This window comes from Phytophthora infestans, genomic scaffold (genome assembly GCF_000142945.1).
Source record: "Phytophthora infestans T30-4 supercont1.38 genomic scaffold, whole genome shotgun sequence".
Lineage (NCBI taxonomy): Eukaryota > Oomycota > Peronosporomycetes > Peronosporales > Peronosporaceae > Phytophthora > Phytophthora infestans.
In genome coordinates this window covers 977,627-998,870 of record NW_003303721.1, presented here as the reverse complement: position 1 = coordinate 998,870, position 21,244 = coordinate 977,627, and the positions used below count along the sequence as shown (strand labels likewise).

Here is a 21,244-nt window from a genome sequence, read left to right as displayed (position 1 = left end):
CCTGTCCGCAGCTGGATCTGGCTGGACGAAAGCAGATTAATGCAGCTTCACCGACGTAGAAAGCGACCTAAGAATACGATGAAAAGCCGAGCCCATGGCTTCGCTCTACTATCACATTGTGGGAAGTACACGACTGAAAAAAAAGTAGAGATAGACCTAAGTTTCATGAAAGCTTGGACAAAGATAAATGTTTTTAAATGGACACTTTGCTCACTGTAGTAGTATATTGCATGTCCTGCACAGGTGGAGCTTGCGCAAGACCACAGCTCTGCTATAGGATAGTATCAACCGGTATGTGTTAATCGAAGCACGCACCTGAGGTTTACGCCCTTCTGGGTAAATTCCTTCTACTTTTTTATTACAGTCCTTAGTGCTATATAATAAGGGCCTGACAACCTTGGTGTCGATGTATCGGATTTTCTTTTATTTATCGTTTAATAAAAGATAAATTTTGGGACTAATCATGTTCACTGTTCTCTTTTTGAAACAGGACATCAACTATACTGTCGTAATGCATATGTATTAATTAAGTGTTTGTGGTTGAGGCGGTCGTGATCCACGTCTGTCGCACCCACGCGGCCACTAATGTCCAAGTCTTTCATCCAAATGTGGTCGCTGTAGTATTCGGACGTGCTGTCGAACTCACGTTGAGAGCGGGCTGTTCGTAGCTGTCTTGCTGCTACCAAATCGCGTTGCGGTCGTTTGTGCTAGCCGTGTGGTGGTTGAGAGCTCCGTTGGACCCGGTACTGTCTGGCTGGAGCCACCTGTACCGCCAATGCGGCGGTCTTCATTTTGGTTAAAGTCGCTCATTGAGCAAAGGTGAGCGCTCTGGATATCGTGCTGTATGTCGTGAACAAGTCGTCCAGCACAGGCCTTCCGAATAATACATTGCAGTGAGAATAAAATGTCAATATTTGTAAGGAATAATTTATTTTTCAGTTGTGATGAAAACTTTCAGTAAGATATTTACGGTATCGTCATAAATTATTTTTAGCCCAAAACTACTCAATCCCAGCTAAGCAAAACTGAGAGCCAACCGCTGCTTGGTTGGTTGGCAAGGTTTAGGAGGTGCATCCACCTCAGTCCTCCTCATTATCCAATTCGCCATGCCTTTGACAATCCCTTCACCAACCAGCAATGTATCTTGGAAGTAGTGGTGTGATATTGCTCTTATCAAAGCAATAACGTATTTGTCAATATCAAATGTTTCCCTGCAAGTACTGATTTCACAAAAAAGCAAGAATCTCATTGCAGTTGTATTATCGGAAGGCCTGGTCCAACACTTCAGATGCAACTTCCGATAAAAGTAATTAATCCAAGTTTGGTACTGGGAGTGGGGGTCACCGCCAACTGTTTCATTTAATTGAGAGCAGTCCCAAAACATCGCGCCAAGAAAAAGCCATTCTAGGACAAACTCCATCGTACTTTTGAAGAGCATTTTTGGCCCTGGAAAAAAGCATTTTTAAACGAGTTTTAGCTTTTAAAAAATGCCGTAAATGCTTCTCTTAAATGACTAAGAAAAGTTAGTCTACATGAATTTTCCGTTCTTAGCGATTATTAATACGGTATTACATGTAATTATACCTGCCAAAACCCGCAGCGGACAGATTTCGGCTAAATGACCATAGAACGGCCAATCATGGCCACATTGGAATCTATTAAACAGGTTGAAACCGATAGTGGTTTGAAGCTAAAAGTGCTTTGGAGGGGGGGGGTCGCTATACAATGTATAGTGCTGATAGCAGACATAAAGAAAGTTGGGTACGAGAAGCATCGGACTGTTTGTTGCCGATCTGTTGTAGGCTTCCTTGTCTCGCACGGGCCCAGAACGCCCTACGTAATGTTATTAGGTTTCGTGGACACGCAGTAGCCGAGATTTAAGGTCTTGGCAGGAGGGTCTCAAGTCCCACTCGCTTGTCTACACCTTTGCACATGCTGGCTTACCACGCATTGAACACGCACACCGATAAAGTGCGTCCGCAACGGTAATTATACATCAGGTCGATGAACTTGGTGCCTGGAAGGTGTCACGCTCTACTCCACAAGTCACGTGTATCCGGTAAAATATAATAAAATCTACCACAATGAATATTTTTCGGATGCCAACTTTACGTCATAAAAACGTTAACGGGAACTTTCGGACGGAAAACATGACGTTACCCCACCACTAGTGAGGAACCATCTTTTCTTCGTAGTTATCCTTGTATCGAGCTGCAGTCACCTGGATGCTGAATTTTCGTTGGCACGGAAGATTGCTGCGCCGACAGATTTTGACAGCTGTCGCCTTAAAATACAACAATCTTGGTTTCACTAAGGCATTTTAAACCCAAGTAATAAATCTCAACTAAAAGAAGAGGGGTGTGACGGACACGGTATCCCATAGTCCTGCTACCTTAATTGATCCTGCTCTCAAAAAGTTAAACGTACTCGTGTTTCAGCCGAACATCCATTGAATATCACATCGACGTGCGCTTTTGTGCGTTGTGTGCAAGTTCCTCCCACGTCCAGCGCTTGAACAGCAGGAAATAGAGACAGGAAGCCGACACCAGGATTCCCAGCCCAAATCCCACCCAAAGACCTTCAACACTAAAACCCCAGTAGAAGCCCAGCAAAGCAGCAAGTGGCGTCCCGAAGATGTAGTAGGCCACTGCATTGATAGTAGCACCAACAGTTTGCTTCCCAGCGCCACGAAACACACCTTGCAGCACGATATTCTGTCCGTACAGGATCTCAAACGGAGCCCAGACTGCCAGTGCGCTCGCCGCCCGTACGAATGCTCTCGTGGTCATTGAGAAGAAGACTCGAAAGCGTCCACCGCGTCGCGTACAAGAACGCAATAAACGACAGCGAAATCAGGGAAGGGAAAAAATAAATTGGTTTATCCGCCGGAAAAAAATTGGAATCAAAATGCTATATTGCAGGTACCGATGAGATTGCAATATAAACTGCAAAAAAACCTGCAATACTCAACTGCACTAAGTAATCGCGATTAACACTTGCTCACCATCGTGTGTTATCGCTTTGGCAACAAGACGTGAGTTCCAGAAATCCTAGTTTACCTTGAGAAACAAAATGGCTTCGAACATGCCAGGAGTCAGGCGGGATCGGCGGTCCGTTATCACGTATTTAGCTGCACTAAACAACCTCTCAACTGCTACGGGTGCTCCTTTCATGAAGCTGAGGTTCTCATATGCCGTTGTCTTAGTCATTTTCAGACGCTTGCGCTCTTGTATTTGGTAGTAGTAGTCGACCATTTCGCCGTGTACAATGCGTCTAGACGTGGGGGGCTGTTTTAGCTTCAAACTGGTTTATAGCAGATTTCTCTCTGGTTGACAAATCTCCTGTGGTGTCGTTAAGGACCTTCGATATGGCTGCTTCGAAGACAGGATCGTGCACAATGGAGGCGTCTTGTGCAAGGTGATGGCTCATCTCCGGATAGTCCTCTAGAATTGCGTCTAAAGTCCCGCGAGCAGAAGCCACGGTGACATTCTTGTCTTGGAGGCCGACATGTAGTGTCGAAGTAGTACTTGATCGACGCGGGCATTCCGTCACGTCTGGCTTTATTTTTTGAGAGAGCCATTGTAGAGATTAGTGAGGTACACACAGGGAGTGTTTGTGCTTCTGCGACTGAGAGGATTCAGGAATGAAACTTTTGGTGCACTTTTGAAAAATAACCTATTCCGCAGGTAGACTAGTAATCTCTTCCGCAAACGCTATACCTTAAACTAGAAAATTTGGACGGACAAGACCTCGAAGGAAGATCTAACTTCAAGGTAGACTTCAAGATACTTCGTACTTAACGCTAGATTATTGCAATTTGATATTGCAATTAACCCCTTGGTTCCCAGGATTTGGACCTCGGAAAGATAACGTCGTAACTTACGACCTTCGCTGTATCATGTCGTTTGTATAGTCGTGTACTATCCACATCGGGCTAGGTGCATAGGTTTTCACAGGTGAAATTTTGATTAAGTCGTAAGTTACACTGCTTCGTTTGTTGTTGAAAAGATGTAAAGTCGTAACTTTGTGCATTGCAGAAGACCCACAGCTGGGCACAGTTGGATTAGGAACCAGATCAGTCCAGAGTTTGCTAGACAGAAGGTACGATGACTCAAGAAAGCTTGTTTTATAGCTACTCACAAGGGATTTGACCATTGCGTTTCTACAGATCAAACGCACTGTCGTCCTCACTACCATCGTCACTACGACGACGTTGCTCGTCGTCTGCTTCACACTCTTCTTCACGTAGCAGCTCTCTTCTGGTCTTCTTCCGCTCTCCGGTCTTCTTTCCAGGTCGCCTGAGGACAACGCGCTTGCCAAGCGAAGTCGGAATGGCGAGCCCACACTCGAAGTCCTCGTGCCAAATCTGAAAGCACGTTTTCATCACGCCCCTGTACTCACGCCTTGCCTTCGGACACAGGTAGCACTTTGCGTCGTCGATAGAGCACTGATCACAGTAGAAGGTGGTCTGAAACGACTTCTTTCGCTCTCCACGAAGCAGCGCGCATACCTTACAAGAACGTTGGCGTCGTTTCTGAATGCCCGAGACCGTTACCCAGTCGTCAAACTGTATGAGAGAGTGGCCAGCGCGTCTTCGCCTGCGTTTCTTGCCTCCAGGAGAAGGTGTGGACGCCCCTCCAGCAAAATCCTGCTCCTTTAGCTGCAGCAACTGCTTGTGTAGTACGGCATACCATTCTCCACGCTTCAACGCCGGGGTATTCGTGAATTTGCACGCCTCTTTGTGCGATATATAAGCGTTCACCATAACGAGATCCATGAGACCTAAAAATAGGCTCTTGTAATACTTGGCAAAACGAACAGATGTCTGAATTGAGAAGGTTTGGAGGCGGAGTTGGTCGTGAACATCCACTCCGCCCATCCACTCCTGGTAGTCGTTTACTGCCTGTGGACACGGCACTGTCGTCGGCCCTGCACCCTTTACGTTGCGGTTGATCGTTGACGCATTCATCACTGACCCTGTGCATAGGTAATGGACCGGTTTACGGTCCCACCAATGGAAGGCAATCAGACTTGGCACTGATAACGACCGCGAAAATGTGAACGACCCACGCGGTATGGTGCTTGGTCTGGTTTTCCGAGACTCCTCAACATTGCGATCATATCCAAGACGTCGTGTCATGATAGTGCCCACGACGTACACACTCATAGGCAGCAACTCGATTGCCAACGGGATGGACGAATAAAAGCGGTCAATCGTGACAGCATGAAATGCTTGGCGTCCTGAGGCAAGTACAACCTTGAGGTTGCGGACCACCGCTGCAGCTCCAGTCTTATGGTCAAATGCGCTCGCCTGATCTTCACGAGTCTTCACCTTGCCCACGTAAATCTCGAATCTCCAAAGTTACGACAAAATATAACGCGGTCAATAGCAAAGGCGTAAGTTATGTCATTACGATTTGAAGAAAAAAAAGCACGGGCTCACCTGTGGCAATACGCAGTTCTGGCATCACACGTCATAAACATTTTGGACCCGTATCGGTGCGGCTTGTCCGGCATGAACATCCTCGTGGTGTTCCGTCTAGACGTCGCTGGAAGAACACCTTCGTCAAATGAGAACACAGTAGGTAGTGTCCACCCGGCAAGGAAGCGCTTTTGCAATTTATCAACCACAGGACGAAGCTTTCGCAACTTGTCACGGGTAGGCTCACTTTCGTTATCCACAAAATGTAGATCTCTCAGGATATCCTGGCAGCGATTGCGGGGCATAAACCTGCCGAAGGTTCCAGCGGGGACCGCGCCGTCTTCTGTCATCGACCAGTGTTGAGCAAAGCGCCGTTGCTGCGGGCACAACATGTGTGCTACCAAGAGATTCAGCACATGAAGAATCTCATACGTGCCATACACTGGCTTCATTCGAAGGCGTCGTCGTATTTGTTTCAGCGTCGCGGTTGGCGCCCCACGCCGCTCAGTCTGCTTTGCACGCAATCGCTCGGCTCTTGGTAGGATCTGCTGATTGCGGTAGCGGTTGGTTTCTTCACAGATACAGACCCACAAAGACTTCGGAGCAAAGTAGAAGAATGTATCCAGTGGTGAATCGCATAGGTTCCGTAGTTCAACAGCGGGATGTGCTTCTTCGGTAACGAGGCCAGGATATCCGTCAGACAATTCGAAATTGGACGATGGTTGAGTCCACTGCATTGTCCGAAGCGTTTGCTGTCGCCTTTCCAGCGCCGGTCGGCTTAGTTGATCGTCGTCACCGATACTTAGTGAAGCGATAAACGCCTCATCCATCTGGACAGCATCCGTCTCCGAAATGACGTCGTCATCGTCGTCCAGGGCACGAAGCTCCACAAAGTCCTCCTCATTGTCTCTCAGTGCACCACCATCGCTATCTCCCGAGCTCAAGTGCTCGTAGTCACTCGAGCTCTCGTTGGCCTCCACAAAGTTAATGTCGCGCTTGAATTCACGTCGTGGTTGAGCTCGCCTAGGGACAGGTGCATCGGAATCCAAGCTTTCGGCTCCAGAAGCCCCCGAGAGATGTTGTAATTGGGCCGCCCCTTCAATAACATCCCGCTCTGAAATGCCATCCTGACCGTCGTCTTGCGGAAGGTCAAATGCGCGATTTACAGCTCCTTGCGACAGCTCCACTTCGCTTGGCGTAGGCGAACCGAATAGGTCTTGCATAGTGCCCTGCGACAACTGGACACTGATGTCGATCTGGGACGCACGCACAATGACCTCCGCTTCGCTGCAATCTTCGCCGTCTTGCACATCAGCTTCATGGTTGACCTGGTCCTCAGCTTTGCGCTCCTCGTGCTCTACAGACGCCTCTCCCTGTATTCATGCGTTAGTATAGATGATATTTCTTGCATAAACGATAGCCTCACCTCGTTCTCGGTCCGTAGCAGTCCGGACTCAATGATATGAGCCACTACAGCTGCCTCGCCGAGAAAAACGTCGACGCCCATATCGCCGTTAGCAGGCGCTCCTGGCTTGACGTATGTCCAGTGAGTCTCTAGGCCTTTGGGACGTCTGGAGCGCCAGCCAGCCTCTCGTAGCTGTCGCCACAAGTGCCGGAAGTCGACGTCGTCCGGAAGCGTGTCAGGTTTCGCGCGTCCAGTCGATCGAATACGCGCCATCAGGAAAATTTTCAAATGAGGGCTGCGCAACCTGCAACACACCTTTACAGACCCTATCCCTGTCTAGTTTTTGCATTTTCCTGTGATGAGCTCATATTTATCTCGAGTGGAAAATAACTTGATTAAAGTATTGATTTTTGCCTCCGAGCCAATTTCTATTGTTCAAAGATTTTCGTCGTAAGTTACGACGAACAATTCCGTTACGTCGTAACTTATGACGTTGGGAACCAAGGGGTTAAAATACCCGATTGCATGCCTCCCCAAAATTGCAATACCAAACTGCACCTGAACTTCAGGCTGAAGAGCCAACTGCAATGCATACTGCAATGGAGGATTATCGAAAAAAATCGATGCAAATTGATTTTTTCCCTTGCCTGAGCGAAATGGCCAGAGTGAGAGTCAGCGACACCGTACACGAAGTCTTCGCTAGCTCAGGCAAATTGGCTCCAAGGCAGTTGCCAACGCGGATGTTGACTGCCACCGCCAGACCAGCAAATATCATGTAAATGATACTGTTAATGCTCACTAGCACCGAACGGGCACTCATGGACACCACAGCGTTAGGCAGCACGCCAGCCATCAACGTCAGCAGCTCGAACGCGACCCACTCCATCGTCATCATCAAGCAGCCAGGAATGCCCAGGCGCATGAAGAGCCCCACGTGTGCTAGCGCTTCCTTGAGGTTCCAGCCACTCCACCACTGATTCAAGTGATCTGGGTGGTAGTAAAAGTATGGAATTAATAGTACTGGCAGAGTAATATTTCCCAGAGATCTCGACAAGGCGGCCATCGAAGCCCATGGGCGTATGATAAGCTAACACATAACCGGTTATGATGTTAACAACGTTGCCGATCGTCGCGATAGTAACCAGCGTCTTCATGATATTCTGCGCCTGCAGAACCTTACGTACAAGTTTGTATAGCACCACGAACGGCATCCCCACCAACATCCACCTCGAGAACGTCTGAGCCAGCTTTGAGATCTCCTCGTCTTGCCCCAAGGACACCACCACGCTCTCCGTGTACCAATTTAGCAGGAAAATAGGTCCAAACACAGCTGCTAGTACCAAAACGCCAGCTTGGAAGTACACGCCGATCTTGTCGTATCGTTTGGCGCCATACGCTTGGGAACAGAGCGTATCCAGTGCCGACGAGAGACCGAAACATATTGAATAATTGGTAAGGTTCAATAGCTATGCATGTAGCAGTTAGCAGCATGTTTTTAACGAACATCTTAACTGGAGTCGATATTTGTTGAGCTCTTACCATGGTCGAGAGCGTGGCGGCGTCAACGTACTGCTGTGTGTACGGCGAGTCCATGTGTCCCGCCAAGACGATGCACGTGAGTCCTGGCAGGAACTCGAGCGCTGTCGTGCCCACCTGTTAATTAACCGCAGCGAGATAAGCACACTGTTGTTATGACACACATCCAGGTTTTGGAATTTTTGGGTATTGGGTATATTGAACGACCCACCCACCTATTCTTTTTTTAGGCTGGGTTTTCTGGGTTTATAAAAATAAAGTAAGAGCGAAAGAGCTGCAAGTGCCATGACTGGCTTTACCTGCACTCGATGCGGCCGCGTCTTCGCCAATAACACAAAGGGATGTGTGACACATCCCTTTGTGTTATTGCGTACGACTGGGTAGACGAGTGCCAGAAGCGTCTGCAGTTCTTCGGTCGCATTAGGTTCCGGCTCTTGGCTTGAGCTCGTGGCTATCGGCGATGGCTACGAGACTCTAGTGCTCTGGTTGGAGCAGCAGCGGTCGCGTCTCGCTGGGACTCACGGGCGCCACCATTTTATCCCGACGGCTGTCTATCCCACCTGATGCCGTAAAAGTCGAGCTGAGTGCTTGTTCGCCGTCCACTCAACGAAGTGAAATTTATTCACAGAGTCCATAATCAGGTGAAGAGGTGAAGGGCGTTGTTGTCGTGATAACTTATCACTGATAATAAAGGGTTCCATTAAAATTCGGAGTCATACTTTCCGTCGTTTTCTCCAATGCCATGAGAGTCCTTGCGACTGTGTCGTCCCCGCACCTATCTAGAAGTGGCTTGATCAATGAGACTTGATCGCTTAAGTCCTTGTTACGATTGTACGTAGTGCAGTTTCTTCAGCTGCGAGCTTTTAGAGAAGCTACCATATCGTCTCCAAGTTGCTCATCTTTCTCCAACGTTTTGGGTGTGATGAGTTCGTCCACCCTTGATGTACCCGCTCGAATCAGATCACTTAGACCGCCTCGTTCCTTCTGTGAGCTCTCATCAGCCTACACCATTTTTCTCAAATTGAAGCAAATACTTGATGCTAGCGGGTGAATCTTCCTCAGTCAACATAGATGCAACAGCCGCCCAGACATTCGGGACAAAATTGCAAAAACACCGTTCGAAACGGTGTGCAGCACCCTCAAACGCATAATAGCACCTTCCGGGGAGGGGCGACGCAGCTATGGCGCCAACTAAGGCGAGCGGGTGCGAGGTCGCGTAGCCGCAGCAAACCCGCGCGGGGAGCCCGCGAAGCAGGGCCGCGCGGTATTTGCGGAGGCGGGCCCAGCGCCGAGCTCACCAGCGAGCCGCGCATTGCACTTCCCAGGTGAGAGAATCTATTAATCGCGAGCGAAGCGAGCCCCAGCCAAGCGAAGCGCGGCTGGTAACGACCTCTTTACATTAAATAAAACCTTTCCACAGGAGAGCCGGGTAATCCCCCCCCGGCTGCTCTTACAAATACCAAGTGAAAACAAAGCTTAAGTGTTATCCTGCAAAACAAGGTGTTTTAGATGCGTTGTCGACATTCGGTGGTATGCGCAAGGAGGACAGCAGTAGCCAGTAAAATGATAGAGTAGCGATGCATCGTCAAAGTAAAATCCTGGATCTTCTGGATTCTGGGTCGAATTGCGAAGTGGTTGGAGAGAGGGGCCCAGCAAAACGTATTAATAGTGCGTGTATAAGCACTTGGCGCTTGGCTGTCACCTCCATTTGTCAGTATCTCAAGAGATCAGCTTTGGACAGATGGAAAACAGTAACAGTACTGTATAGAATTGCCCGTGAATACTGTACCGGCAATGTACACGAATTTAGCAAGCCAAAAGTATTGGCGGTACCGCTGCTGGGAAATTGCTTTGTGCACCATATATATTGACAGCTTATATTAATACAGTACTGCACCCCGTTTTGGACCTTTGATAAACTTCCGGATGTGATGATCCCGAATCCAAATAAGCAATCTCTTGTAAGCTTAAATATGATTTATTTGCAAATCCTATATGGTCCACCCCCGCGAAAACGGGGTGCAGTACTGTAATATTTTACCTCGAAGTGATACTTAATTACACACTTTTTAACGAACAGTACAATACCGGAGCCAAGATATGTACTGTTAGGGATTGTTTTGCTTACTGCAAGTGAAGATTACGGGGCACTTGCAGTTACTCATCCAGTACAGTATATTGTACTGGAACTGTAAATATACGGTACAGTGTACGGTGCGAGGAGCACCACAAACCTGGTGGTGTATTTCGTTCCGTACTGCGCTGTGCAAGCAAACATATCGTACTGGCGGAGATTCATGATACCATAAAGTAGGCAGTCACAAAGATGGGAGCACTTATAATGGTAGTTAGGAGTACCGTGAACGCGCTGGCCATGCTCGATCTACGCCATAAAACCGAGCGTCATTCCATCTGCACAGCGTATTGGAAGATGCATGTACTGTACAGTATTTGTCGATTACTAATCACTGGCATGTATTAATAGGCAGTACTAATACATGTTCATGTACAGTACATGTAAATCTTGAAAACTCCCTTTTGTACCGTAAGCCGTGAAGGCTGAGTCAATTTTTTGCCACTTGGCAATTCTCTCGAACCACTGAAAAGCCTACACAGGCCATGCGGCTTTACTCGGGTACGATTCTGTGTGCGATTGCAACTTTACTGATCTCTGTGTCTACCGCCTCCAAAACGACGGGGAGCCATTTATCCACAAGGCTTCCACTACCGATCGACAAACCAGAAAACAACTCGCTACCACGCTTCTTGAGAGTGTCCACGCAGAATACAGAGAATGGCGAGAACAGAGTGATCAGCGCTGGGCTTGAAAAGCTCACAGACCTAGCGAAGGCGGGTGTATCAAAGATCAACTTGGGGTCCTGGATCTCAAAGGACCCACCTGCAGAGCCGATTTTGAGAAGGTTCAAGCTCACGAATGGGATGGACGATGCTCTGGCTAGTCCCAACTTGAAGGCTCTGGAGAACTACGTCAAGGAGCTCAACACGCAGAATAATAACAATAAGGCATCCGTGATTGGGATGTTCATGGCGCACTACGGGGATGACGCCGTTGCGAACGCACTAATGACAGCGCAGAGGGCAGGCGGCGAAATGAACACGATACAGCGGTTGCGGCATGCCCAGCTACTATCGTGGCTGCAAAAGAGAAAATCTGTCGACGATGTCTTCACCTTGCTCAAGCTTCGTAGCGATGGGTATCTAGCTCTCGCGAGTCCGAAGATGGAGGTTTTGGACGACTACATAAAGCTCGTTACTAGCACGAAATCCACGAAAGATTCTTTGCTCAAGACCTTAACGAAGGGGTTTGGTGGAGAAGAGCAACTGGCAACGATTTTGGCTCGAGCGAGAGAGGATGTCAAAACTCGCGAACTGGCGTCGGCGTTGCAGAACGCGTTAATTAACAAGTGGGTTCGAGTGGAATTGTTGCGTCCGAAACACATCTACAAGAAGTTGAGACTGAACCGTGGTTTGGATGCTCTATTGGACCGGAATGTACACACTTTTGGGGCGTTTATCTCCATGTACAACGCAAAGAACCCAAACAGCAAGGCTTCATTGATTGACAGCTTTGTTGCGCAATACGGGAATAAGGCGGTGGCGACGGCGCTCACTTTTGCCAAGCCTGACGATGCTGCGACGATGAATTTGGTGATAACTTTACAGAGGCAACAGTTTCTCAAGTGGAAGGAAGGCGGAATATCCGCGAACAGCGTCTTCAGACTACTGGATATTCACTTCAATGATTTGTTATCTCCCACGAATCCGAAGTTTGATACATTGAGTGGCTACCTCGCGACTCTCAGCAACAAAAATCTCCTGTACAATGAGGGTATGCTTAGGGCCGTTAGCAAAGGCTTTGGTGGTGAGGACGAGCTCGCCATTCAGACAGCAAGGGCTAGGGAGCACTTAATACGAAACGGCTATGCGGACCTCGATGAGATCTCGATTGCTACCGAGTACCAGCGAATGTTGTTTGGGCGATGGTTCAAGCGCGAAACTGAGCCTAGTGACATTTACGGTACAATCTTCCGTTCCAGCGAAAATACAGCTTCCAATTTGGAGCGCGCGACTGCAGCTCGATACAAGGACTACTACAAAGAACATATGGCTCCTCCTCGTATCGACACCTCCATCAATCCTAGACGTTGACCTGTCCGCAGGCTGGAACCGGGTGGAGAAAACCAGATTAATGCAGCTTCACCGACGTAGAAAGCGACCTGAGAATACGACGAAAAGCCGAGCCCATGGCTTCGCTCTACTATCACATTGTGGGAAGTACACGACTGAAAAAAAAAAGTAGAGATAGACCTAAGTTTCACGAAAGCTTGGACAAAGATGAATATTTTTAAATGGACACTTTGCTCACTGTAGTAGTATATTGCATGTCCTGCACAGGTGGAGCTTGCGCAAGACCACAGCTCTGCTATAGGATAGTATCCATCGGTATGTGTTAATCGAAGCACGCACCTGAGGTTTACGCCTTCCCGGCTAAATTCCTTCTACTGTACTTCTTTATTACAGTCCTTAGCGCTATTAATAAGGGCCTGACAACCTTATGAAAACTTTCAGTAAGATATTTCTGGTATCGTCATAAATTATTTTTAGCCCAAAACTACTCAATCCCAGCTAAGCAAAACTGAGAGCCAACCGCTGCTTGGTTAATTGGCAAGTCCTAGGAGGTGCATCCACCTCAGTCCTCCTCATTATCCAATTGCCATGCCTTTGACAACCCCTTCACCAACCAGCAATGTATCTTGGAAGTAGTGGTGTGATATTGCTCTTATCAAAACAATAACGTATTTGTCAATATCAAATGTTTCCCTGCAAGTACTGATTTCACAAAAAAGCAAGAATCTCATTGCAGTTGTATTATCGGAAGGCCTGGTCCAACACTTCAGATGCAACTTCCGATAAAAGTAATTAATCCAAGTTTGGTACTGGGAGTGGGGGTCACCGCCAACTGTTTCATTTAATTGAGAGCAGTCCCAAAACATCGCGCCAAGAAAAAGCCATTCTAGGACAAACTCCATCGTACTTTTGAAGAGCATTTTTGGCCCTGGAAAAAAGCATTTTTAAACGAGTTTTAGCTTTTCAAAAATGCCGTAAATGGTTCTCTTAAATGACTAAGATAATTTAGTCTACATGAATTTTCCGTTATTAGCGATTATTAATACGATTTTAATTATACGTGCCGATTCCCGCAGTGGACAGATTTCGGCTAAATGACCATAGAACGGCCAATCATGGCCACGTTGGAATCTATTAAACAGGTCGAAACCGATAGTGGTTTAAGCTAAAAGCGCTTTGGAGGGGGGGGGGTCTTCTCTGCACGCTATACAATGCATAGTGCCGATAGCAGACTTAAAGAAAGTTAGGTACGAGAAGCATCGGACAGCTTGTTGCCGATCTGTTGTAGGCTTCCTTGTCGCCCAATGTCTCGCACGGGTCCAGAACGCCCTACGTAATGTTATTAGGTTTCGTGGACACGCAGTAGCCGAGATTTAAGGTCTTGGCAGGAAGGTCCCAATTCCCATTCGCTTGTCTACACCTTTGCACGCGCTGGCTTACCACACATTGAACACGCACACCAATAAAGTGCGTCTGCAACGGTAGTTATACATCAGGCGATGAACTCGGTGCCTGGAAGGTGTCACGCTCTACTCCACAAGTCACGTGTATCCGGTAAAATATAATAATATCTACCACAATGAATACTTTTCGGATGCCAATTTTACGTCATAAAAACGTTAACGGGAACTTTCGGACGGAAAACTTGACGTTACACTGTTTACGTCCCCACCACTATGGTTAATACGGGAGGAGCCATCTTTTCTTCGTAGTTATCCTTGTATTGAGCTGCAGTCACCTGGATGCTGAATTTTCGTTGGCACGGAAGATTGCTGCGCCGACAGATTTTGACAGCTGTCGCCTTAAAATACAACATTCTTGATTTCACTAAGGCATTTTAAACCCAAGTAAGAAATCTCAACTAAAAGAAGAGGGGTGTGACGGACACGGTATCCCATAGTCCTGCTACCTTAATTGATCCTGCTCTCAAAAAGTTAAACGTACTCGTTTCAGCCGAACATCCATTGAATATCACACCGACGTGCGCTTTTGTGCGTCGTGTGCAAGCTCCTCCTACGTCCAGCGCTTGAACAGCAGGAAATAGAGACAGGAAGCCGACACCAGGATTCCCAGCCCAAATCCCACCCAAAGACCTTTAACACTAAAACCTTAGTAGAAGCCCAGCAAAGCAGCAAGTGGCGTCCCGAAGATGTAGTAGACCACTGCATTGATAGTAGCACCAACAGTTTGCTTCCCAGCGCCACGAAACACACCTTGCAGCACGGTATTCTGTCCGTCCAGGATCTCAAACGGAGCCCAGACTGCCAGTGCGCTCGCCGCCCATACGATGCTCTCGTGGTCATTGAGAAGAAGACTCGGAAGCGTCCACCGCGTCGCGTACAAGAACGCAATAAACGACAGCGAAATGGCCAGAGTGAGAGTCAGCGACACCGTACACGAAGTCTTCGCTAGCTCAGGCAAATTGGCTCCAAGGCAGTTGCCAACGCGGATGTTGACTGCCACCGCCAGACCAGCAAATATCATGTAAATGATACTGTTAATGCTCACTAGCACCGAATGGGCACTCATGGACACCACAGCGTTAGGCAGCACGCCAGCCATCAACGTCAGCAGCTCGAACGCGACCCACTCCATCGTCATCATCAAGCAGCCAGGAATGCCCAGGCGCATGAAGAGCCCCACGTGTGCTAGCGCTTCCTTGAGGTTCCAGCCACTCCACCACTGATTCAAGTGATCTGGGTGGTAGTAAAAGTATGGAATTAATAGTACTGGCAGAGTAATATTTCCCAGAGATCTCGACAAGGCGGCCATCGAAGCCCATGGGCGTATGATAAGCTAACACATAACCGGTTATGATGTTAACAACGTTGCCGATCGTCGCGATAGTAACCAGCGTCTTCATGATATTCTGCGCCTGCAGAACCTTACGTACAAGTTTGTATAGCACCACGAACGGCATCCCCACCAACATCCACCTCGAGAACGTCTGAGCCAGCTTTGAGATCTCCTCGTCTTGCCCCAAGGACACCACCACGCTCTCCGTGTACCAATTTAGCAGGAAAATAGGTCCAAACACAGCTGCTAGTACCAAAACGCCAGCTTGAAAGTACACGCCGATTTTGTCGAATCGTTTGGCGCCATACGCTTGGGAACAGAGCGTATCTAGCGCCGACGAGAGACTGAAACATATTGAATAATTTGGTAAGGTTCAATAGCTATGCATGTAACAGTTAGCAACATTTTATTAACGAACATCTTAACTGGAGTCGATATTTGTTGAGCTCTTACCATGGTCGAGAGCGTGGCGGCGTCAACGTACTGCTGTGTGTACGGTGAGTCCATGTGTCCCGCCAAGACGATGCACGTGAGTCCTGGCAGGAACTCGAGCGCTGTCGTGCCCACCTGTTAATTAACCGCAGCGAGATAAGCACACTGTTGTTATGACACACATCCAGGGTTCGCAAAATGGGTTTTGGAATTTTTGGGTATTGGGTATATTGAACGACCCACCCACCTATTCTTTTTTTAGGCTGGGTTTTCTGGGTTTATAAAAATAAAGTAAGAGCGAAAGAGCTGCAAGTGCCATGACTGGCTTTACCTGCACTCGATGCGGCCGCGTCTTCGCCAATAGCACAAAGGGATGTGTGACACATCCCTTTGTGTTATTGCGTACGACTGGGTAGACGAGTGCCAGAAGCGTCTGCAGTTCTTCGGTCGCATTAGGTTCCGGCTCTTGAGGCTTGAGCTCGTGGCTATCGGCGATGGCTACGAGACTCTAGTGCTCTGGTTGGAGCAGCAGCGGTCGCGTCTCGCTGGGACTCACGGGCGCCACCATTTTATCCCGACGGCTGTCTATCCCACCTGATGCCGTAAAAGTCGAGCTGAGTGCTTGTTCGCCGTCCACTCAACGAAGTGAAATTTACTCACAGAGTCCATAATCAGGTGAAGAGGTGAAGGGCGTTGTTGTCGTGATAACTTATCACTGATAATAAAGGGTTCCATTAAAATTCGGAGTCATACTTTCCGTCGTTTTCTCCAATGCCATGAGAGTCCTTGCGACTGTGTCGTCCCCGCACCTATCTAGAAGTGGCTTGATCAATGAGACTTGATCGCTTAAGTCCTTGTTACGATTGTACGTAGTGCATTTATTTCAGCTGCGAGCTTTTAGAGAAGCTACCATATCGTCTCCAAGTTGCTCATCTTTCTCCAACGTTTTGGGTGTGATGAGTTCGTCCACCCTTGATGTACCCGCTCGAATCAGATCACTTAGACCGCCTCGTTCCTTCTGTGAGCTCTCATCAGCCTACACCATTTTTCTCAAATTGAAGCAAATACTTGATGCTAGCGGGTGAATCTTCCTCAGTGCAACAGCCGCCCAGACATTCGGGACAAAATTGCAAAAACACCGTTCGAAACGGTGTGCAGCACCCTCAAACGCATAATAGCACCTTCCGGGGAGGGGCGACGCAGCTGTATGGCGCCAACTAAGGCGAGCGGGTGCGAGGTCGCGTAGCCGCAGCAAACCCGCGCGGGGAGCCCGCGAAGCAGGGCCGCGCGGTATTTGCGGAGGCGGGCCCAGCGCCGAGCTCACCAGCGAGCCGCGCATTGCACTTCCCAGGTGAGAGAATCTATTAATCGCGAGCGAAGCGAGCCCCAGCCAAGCGAAGCGCGGCTGGTAACGACCTCTTTACATTAAATAAAACCTTTCCACAGGAGAGCCGGGTAATCCCCCCCCGGCTGCTCTTACAAATACCAAGTGAAAACAAAGCTTAAGTGTTATCCTGCAAAACAAGGTGTTTTAGATGCGTTGTCGACATTCGGTGGTATGCGCAAGGAGGACAGCAGTAGCCAGTAAAATGATAGAGTAGCGATGCATCGTCAAAGTAAAATCCTGGATCTTCTGGATTCTGGGTCGAATTGCGAAGTGGTTGGAGAGAGGGGCCCAGCAAAACGTATTAATAGTGCGTGTATAAGCACTTGGCGCTTGGCTGTCACCTCCATTTGTCAGTATCTCAAGAGATCAGCTTTGGACAGATGGAAAACAGTAACAGTACTGTATAGAATTGCCCGTGAATACTGTACCGGCAATGTACACGAATTTAGCAAGCCAAAAGTATTGGCGGTACCGCTGCTGGGAAATTGCTTTGTGCACCTCGATATATATTGCCAACTTATATTAATACAGTACTGCACCCCGTTTTGGACCTTTGATAAACTTCCGGATGTGATGATCCCGAATCCAAATAAGCAATCTCTTGTAAGCTTAAATATGATTTATTTGCAAATCCTATATGGTCCACCCCCGCGAAAACGGGGTGCAGTACTGTAATATTTTACCTCGAAGTGATACTTAATTACACACTTTTTAACGAAGAACAATGAACAAATTTCACAGTACAATACCGGAGCCAAGATATGTACTGTTAGGGATTGTTTTGCTTACTGCAAGTGAAGATTACGGGGCACTTGCAGTTACTCATCCAGTACAGTATATTGTACTGGAACTGTAAATATACGGTACAGTGTACGGTGCGAGGAGCACCACAAACCTGGTGGTGTATTTCGTTCCGTACTGCGCTGTGCAAGCAAACATATCGTACTGGCGGAGATTCATGATACCATAAAGTAGGCAGTCACAAAGATGGGAGCACTTATAATGGTAGCTAGGAGTACCGTGAACGCGCTGGCCATGCTCGATCTACGCCATAAAACCGAGCGTCATTCCATCTGCACAGCGTATTGGAAGATGCATGTACTGTACAGTATTTGTCGATTACTAATCACTGGCATGTATTAATAGGCAGTACTAATACATGTTCATGTACAGTACATGTAAATCTTGAAAACTCCCTTTTGTACCGTAAGCCGTGAAGGCTGAGTCAATTTTTTGCCACTTGGCAATTCTCTCGAACCACTGAAAAGCCTACACAGGCCATGCGGCTTTACTCGGGTACGATTCTGTGTGCGATTGCAACTTTACTGATCTCTGTGTCTACCGCCTCCAAAACGACGGGGAGCCATTTATCCACAAGGCTTCCACTACCGATCGACAAACCAGAAAACAACTCGCTACCACGCTTCTTGAGAGTGTCCACGCAGAATACAGAGAATGGCGAGAACAGAGTGATCAGCGCTGGGCTTGAAAAGCTCACAGACCTAGCGAAGGCGGGTGTATCAAAGATCAACTTGGGGTCCTGGATCTCAAAGGACCCACCTGCAGAGCCGATTTTGAGAAGGTTCAAGCTCACGAATGGGATGGACGATGCTCTGGCTAGTCCCAACTTGAAGGCTCTGGAGAACTACGTCAAGGAGCTCAACACGCAGAATAATAACAATAAGGCATCCGTGATTGGGATGTTCATGGCGCACTACGGGGATGACGCCGTTGCGAACGCACTAATGACAGCGCAGAGGGCAGGCGGCGAAATGAACACGATACAGCGGTTGCGGCATGCCCAGCTACTATCGTGGCTGCAAAAGAGAAAATCTGTCGACGATGTCTTCACCTTGCTCAAGCTTCGTAGCGATGGGTATCTAGCTCTTGCGAGTCCGAAGATGGAGGTTTTGGACGACTACATAAAGCTCGTTATTAGCACGAAATCCACGAAAGATTCTTTGCTCAAGACCTTAACGAAGGGGTTTGGTGGAGAAGAGCAACTGGCAACGATTTTGGCTCGAGCGAGAGAGGATGTCAAAACTCGCGAACTGGCGTCGGCGTTGCAGAACGCGTTAATTAACAAGTGGGTTCGAGTGGAATTGTTGCGTCCGAAACACATCTACAAGAAGTTGAGACTGAACCGTGGTTTGGATGCTCTATTGGACCGGAATGTACACACTTTTGGGGCGTTTATCTCCATGTACAACGCAAAGAACCCAAACAGCAAGGCTTCATTGATTGACAGCTTTGTTGCGCAATACGGGAATAAGGCGGTGGCGACGGTGCTCACTTTTGCCAAGCCTGACGATGCTGCGACGATGAATTTGGTGATAACTCTACAGAAGCAACAGTTTCTCAAGTGGAAGGAAGGTGGAATATCCGCGAACAGTGTCTTCAGACTACTGGATATTCACTTCAATGATTTGTTATCTCCCACGAATCCGAAGTTTGATACATTGAGTGGCTACCTCACGACTCTCAACAACAAAAATCTCCTGTACAATGAGGGTATGCTTAGGGCCGTTAGCAAAGGCTTTGGTGGTGAGGACGAACTCGCCATCCAGACAACAAGGGCAAGGGAGCACTTAATACGAAACGGCCATGCGGACCTCGATGAGATCTCGATTGCTACCGAGTACCAGCGAATGTTGTTTGGGCGATGGTTCAAGCGCGAAACTGAGCCTAGTGACATTTACGGTACAATCTTCCGTTCCAGCGAAAATACAGCTTCCAATTTGGAGCGCGCGACTGCAGCTCGATACAAGGACTACTACAAAAAAAAGATGGCTCCTCCTCATATTGACACCTCCATCAATCCTAGACGTTGACCTGTCCGCAGGCTGGACGAAACCAGATTAATGCAGCTTCACCGACGTAGAAAGCGACCTGAGAATACGACGAAAAGCCGAGCCCATGGCTTCGCTCTACTATCACATTGTGGGAAGTACACGACCAGGCATTCCGAAATAATCATTGTATTGCTGCTTCAATACAATAGTTTACACTTAATTATTGATTTTTACAAATTGGATGACTTTGTCCAATTAGTTATTTTGTATTTACAGCAAAGTACTTTATTTTTTCGTAAAATCTAGTTTTTTCTGCTTTGTTTTGCGTAAATACGGAGCTCGGTCTCCAGACAGAATCGAATGGCTGTTAGCAACGGTCGCTCAAAACGCGAACCTGAAGCGCTCGTCTATCATTTTTGATCTCACCATGGCTCTCGCCAACACCTTCACGACCAAGCAAGTCTGCAGCTACTTTTTTACTGCCAGCTTGGCGACTTCCAGTCGGCCACCATGAAGCTTCAAGACGAAAACGTAACGCTTCTCGATGTGCGCGATATCTTTGATGCGCTCATCGAGAAGCATTCCGTTGTGAAAAAGTATCTTGCTGCCGACGCAAATACGTGGACTTCGAGCGAGCGTGCGTTGTAGCCCTGTCAGGCGCCGTGGACGAGCTGACGAACGACCAGGAGCTGATGTTGCAGCCATTTGAGACGGTACCTGCAATTACGACACCGGACACCAGGCACGGACGCCCACAGGGCTTTGCCGACAGAGTCTTGGCGACTAGAAAAAAGCGGCGCGGTGCAAAGAAGATATTTGATGGTGTGCTTTTCATCCCGCCGACGTCAAACACCGTGGAGCGGTGGCGAAACATACTCTTTTCCACCATCGCCAGCGTATGCTGCCTATTCACCTTGAAACCGTGTTGTTCCTGAAGATGAATCGGCATTTCTGGGACGCAAACACTGTAGCAGCTATCGTGAACGCAAAGTAATGTGCAGTGTCAAACATCTAAGTAGTTAATTTTCCAATACACTACTATTGATGTCAATTATTTATTTCTTAAGCTGTAGTTTTTGTAGCAATAGCTTATTTTGGCATGGACCTTCAATATGATTGCAATTGTATTATCGGAATGCCTGTACACGACTGAAAAAAAAGGAGAGATAGACCTAAGTTTCACGAAAGCTTGGACAAAGATGAATATTTTTAAATGGACACTTTGCTCACTGTAGTAGTATATTGCATGTCCTGCACAGGTGGAACTTGCGCAAGACCACAGCTCTGCTATAGGATAGTACCCATCGGTATGTGTTAATCGAAGC

General features: G+C 47.9%; 4 protein-coding genes across 4 annotated transcripts; 2 read left to right on the top strand and 2 right to left on the bottom strand.

The window, feature by feature from the left end:
* Positions 1-2,939: 2,939 nt before the first annotated feature.
* On the bottom strand, positions 2,940-3,630 carry PITG_15126 (uncharacterized protein; the record flags this gene model as incomplete). The annotated part of the gene is made up of 1 exon (XM_002898245.1): positions 2,940-3,630. The coding sequence occupies one exon, from the start codon at positions 3,252-3,254 to the stop codon at positions 3,051-3,053; it is 204 nt and encodes a 67-aa protein (XP_002898291.1).
* A 7,352-nt stretch (positions 3,631-10,982) lies between these two features.
* PITG_15125 (secreted RxLR effector peptide protein, putative) lies at positions 10,983-12,533 on the top strand (the record flags this gene model as incomplete). Its single annotated transcript, XM_002898244.2, has 1 exon — positions 10,983-12,533. The coding sequence occupies one exon, from the start codon at positions 10,983-10,985 to the stop codon at positions 12,531-12,533; it is 1,551 nt and encodes a 516-aa protein (XP_002898290.1).
* Positions 12,534-14,621: 2,088 nt separating this feature from the next.
* Positions 14,622-17,079, bottom strand: PITG_15124 (Multidrug/Oligosaccharidyl-lipid/Polysaccharide (MOP) Flippase Superfamily; the record flags this gene model as incomplete). Its single annotated transcript, XM_002898243.1, has 4 exons — positions 14,622-15,194; positions 15,762-15,875; positions 16,401-16,455; positions 16,922-17,079. The coding sequence occupies 4 exons, from the start codon at positions 17,077-17,079 to the stop codon at positions 14,622-14,624; spliced, it is 900 nt and encodes a 299-aa protein (XP_002898289.1).
* Positions 17,080-18,407: 1,328 nt separating this feature from the next.
* On the top strand, positions 18,408-19,958 carry PITG_15123 (secreted RxLR effector peptide protein, putative; the record flags this gene model as incomplete). Its single annotated transcript, XM_002898242.2, has 1 exon — positions 18,408-19,958. The coding sequence occupies one exon, from the start codon at positions 18,408-18,410 to the stop codon at positions 19,956-19,958; it is 1,551 nt and encodes a 516-aa protein (XP_002898288.1).
* Between the last annotated feature and the right edge of the window lie 1,286 nt (positions 19,959-21,244).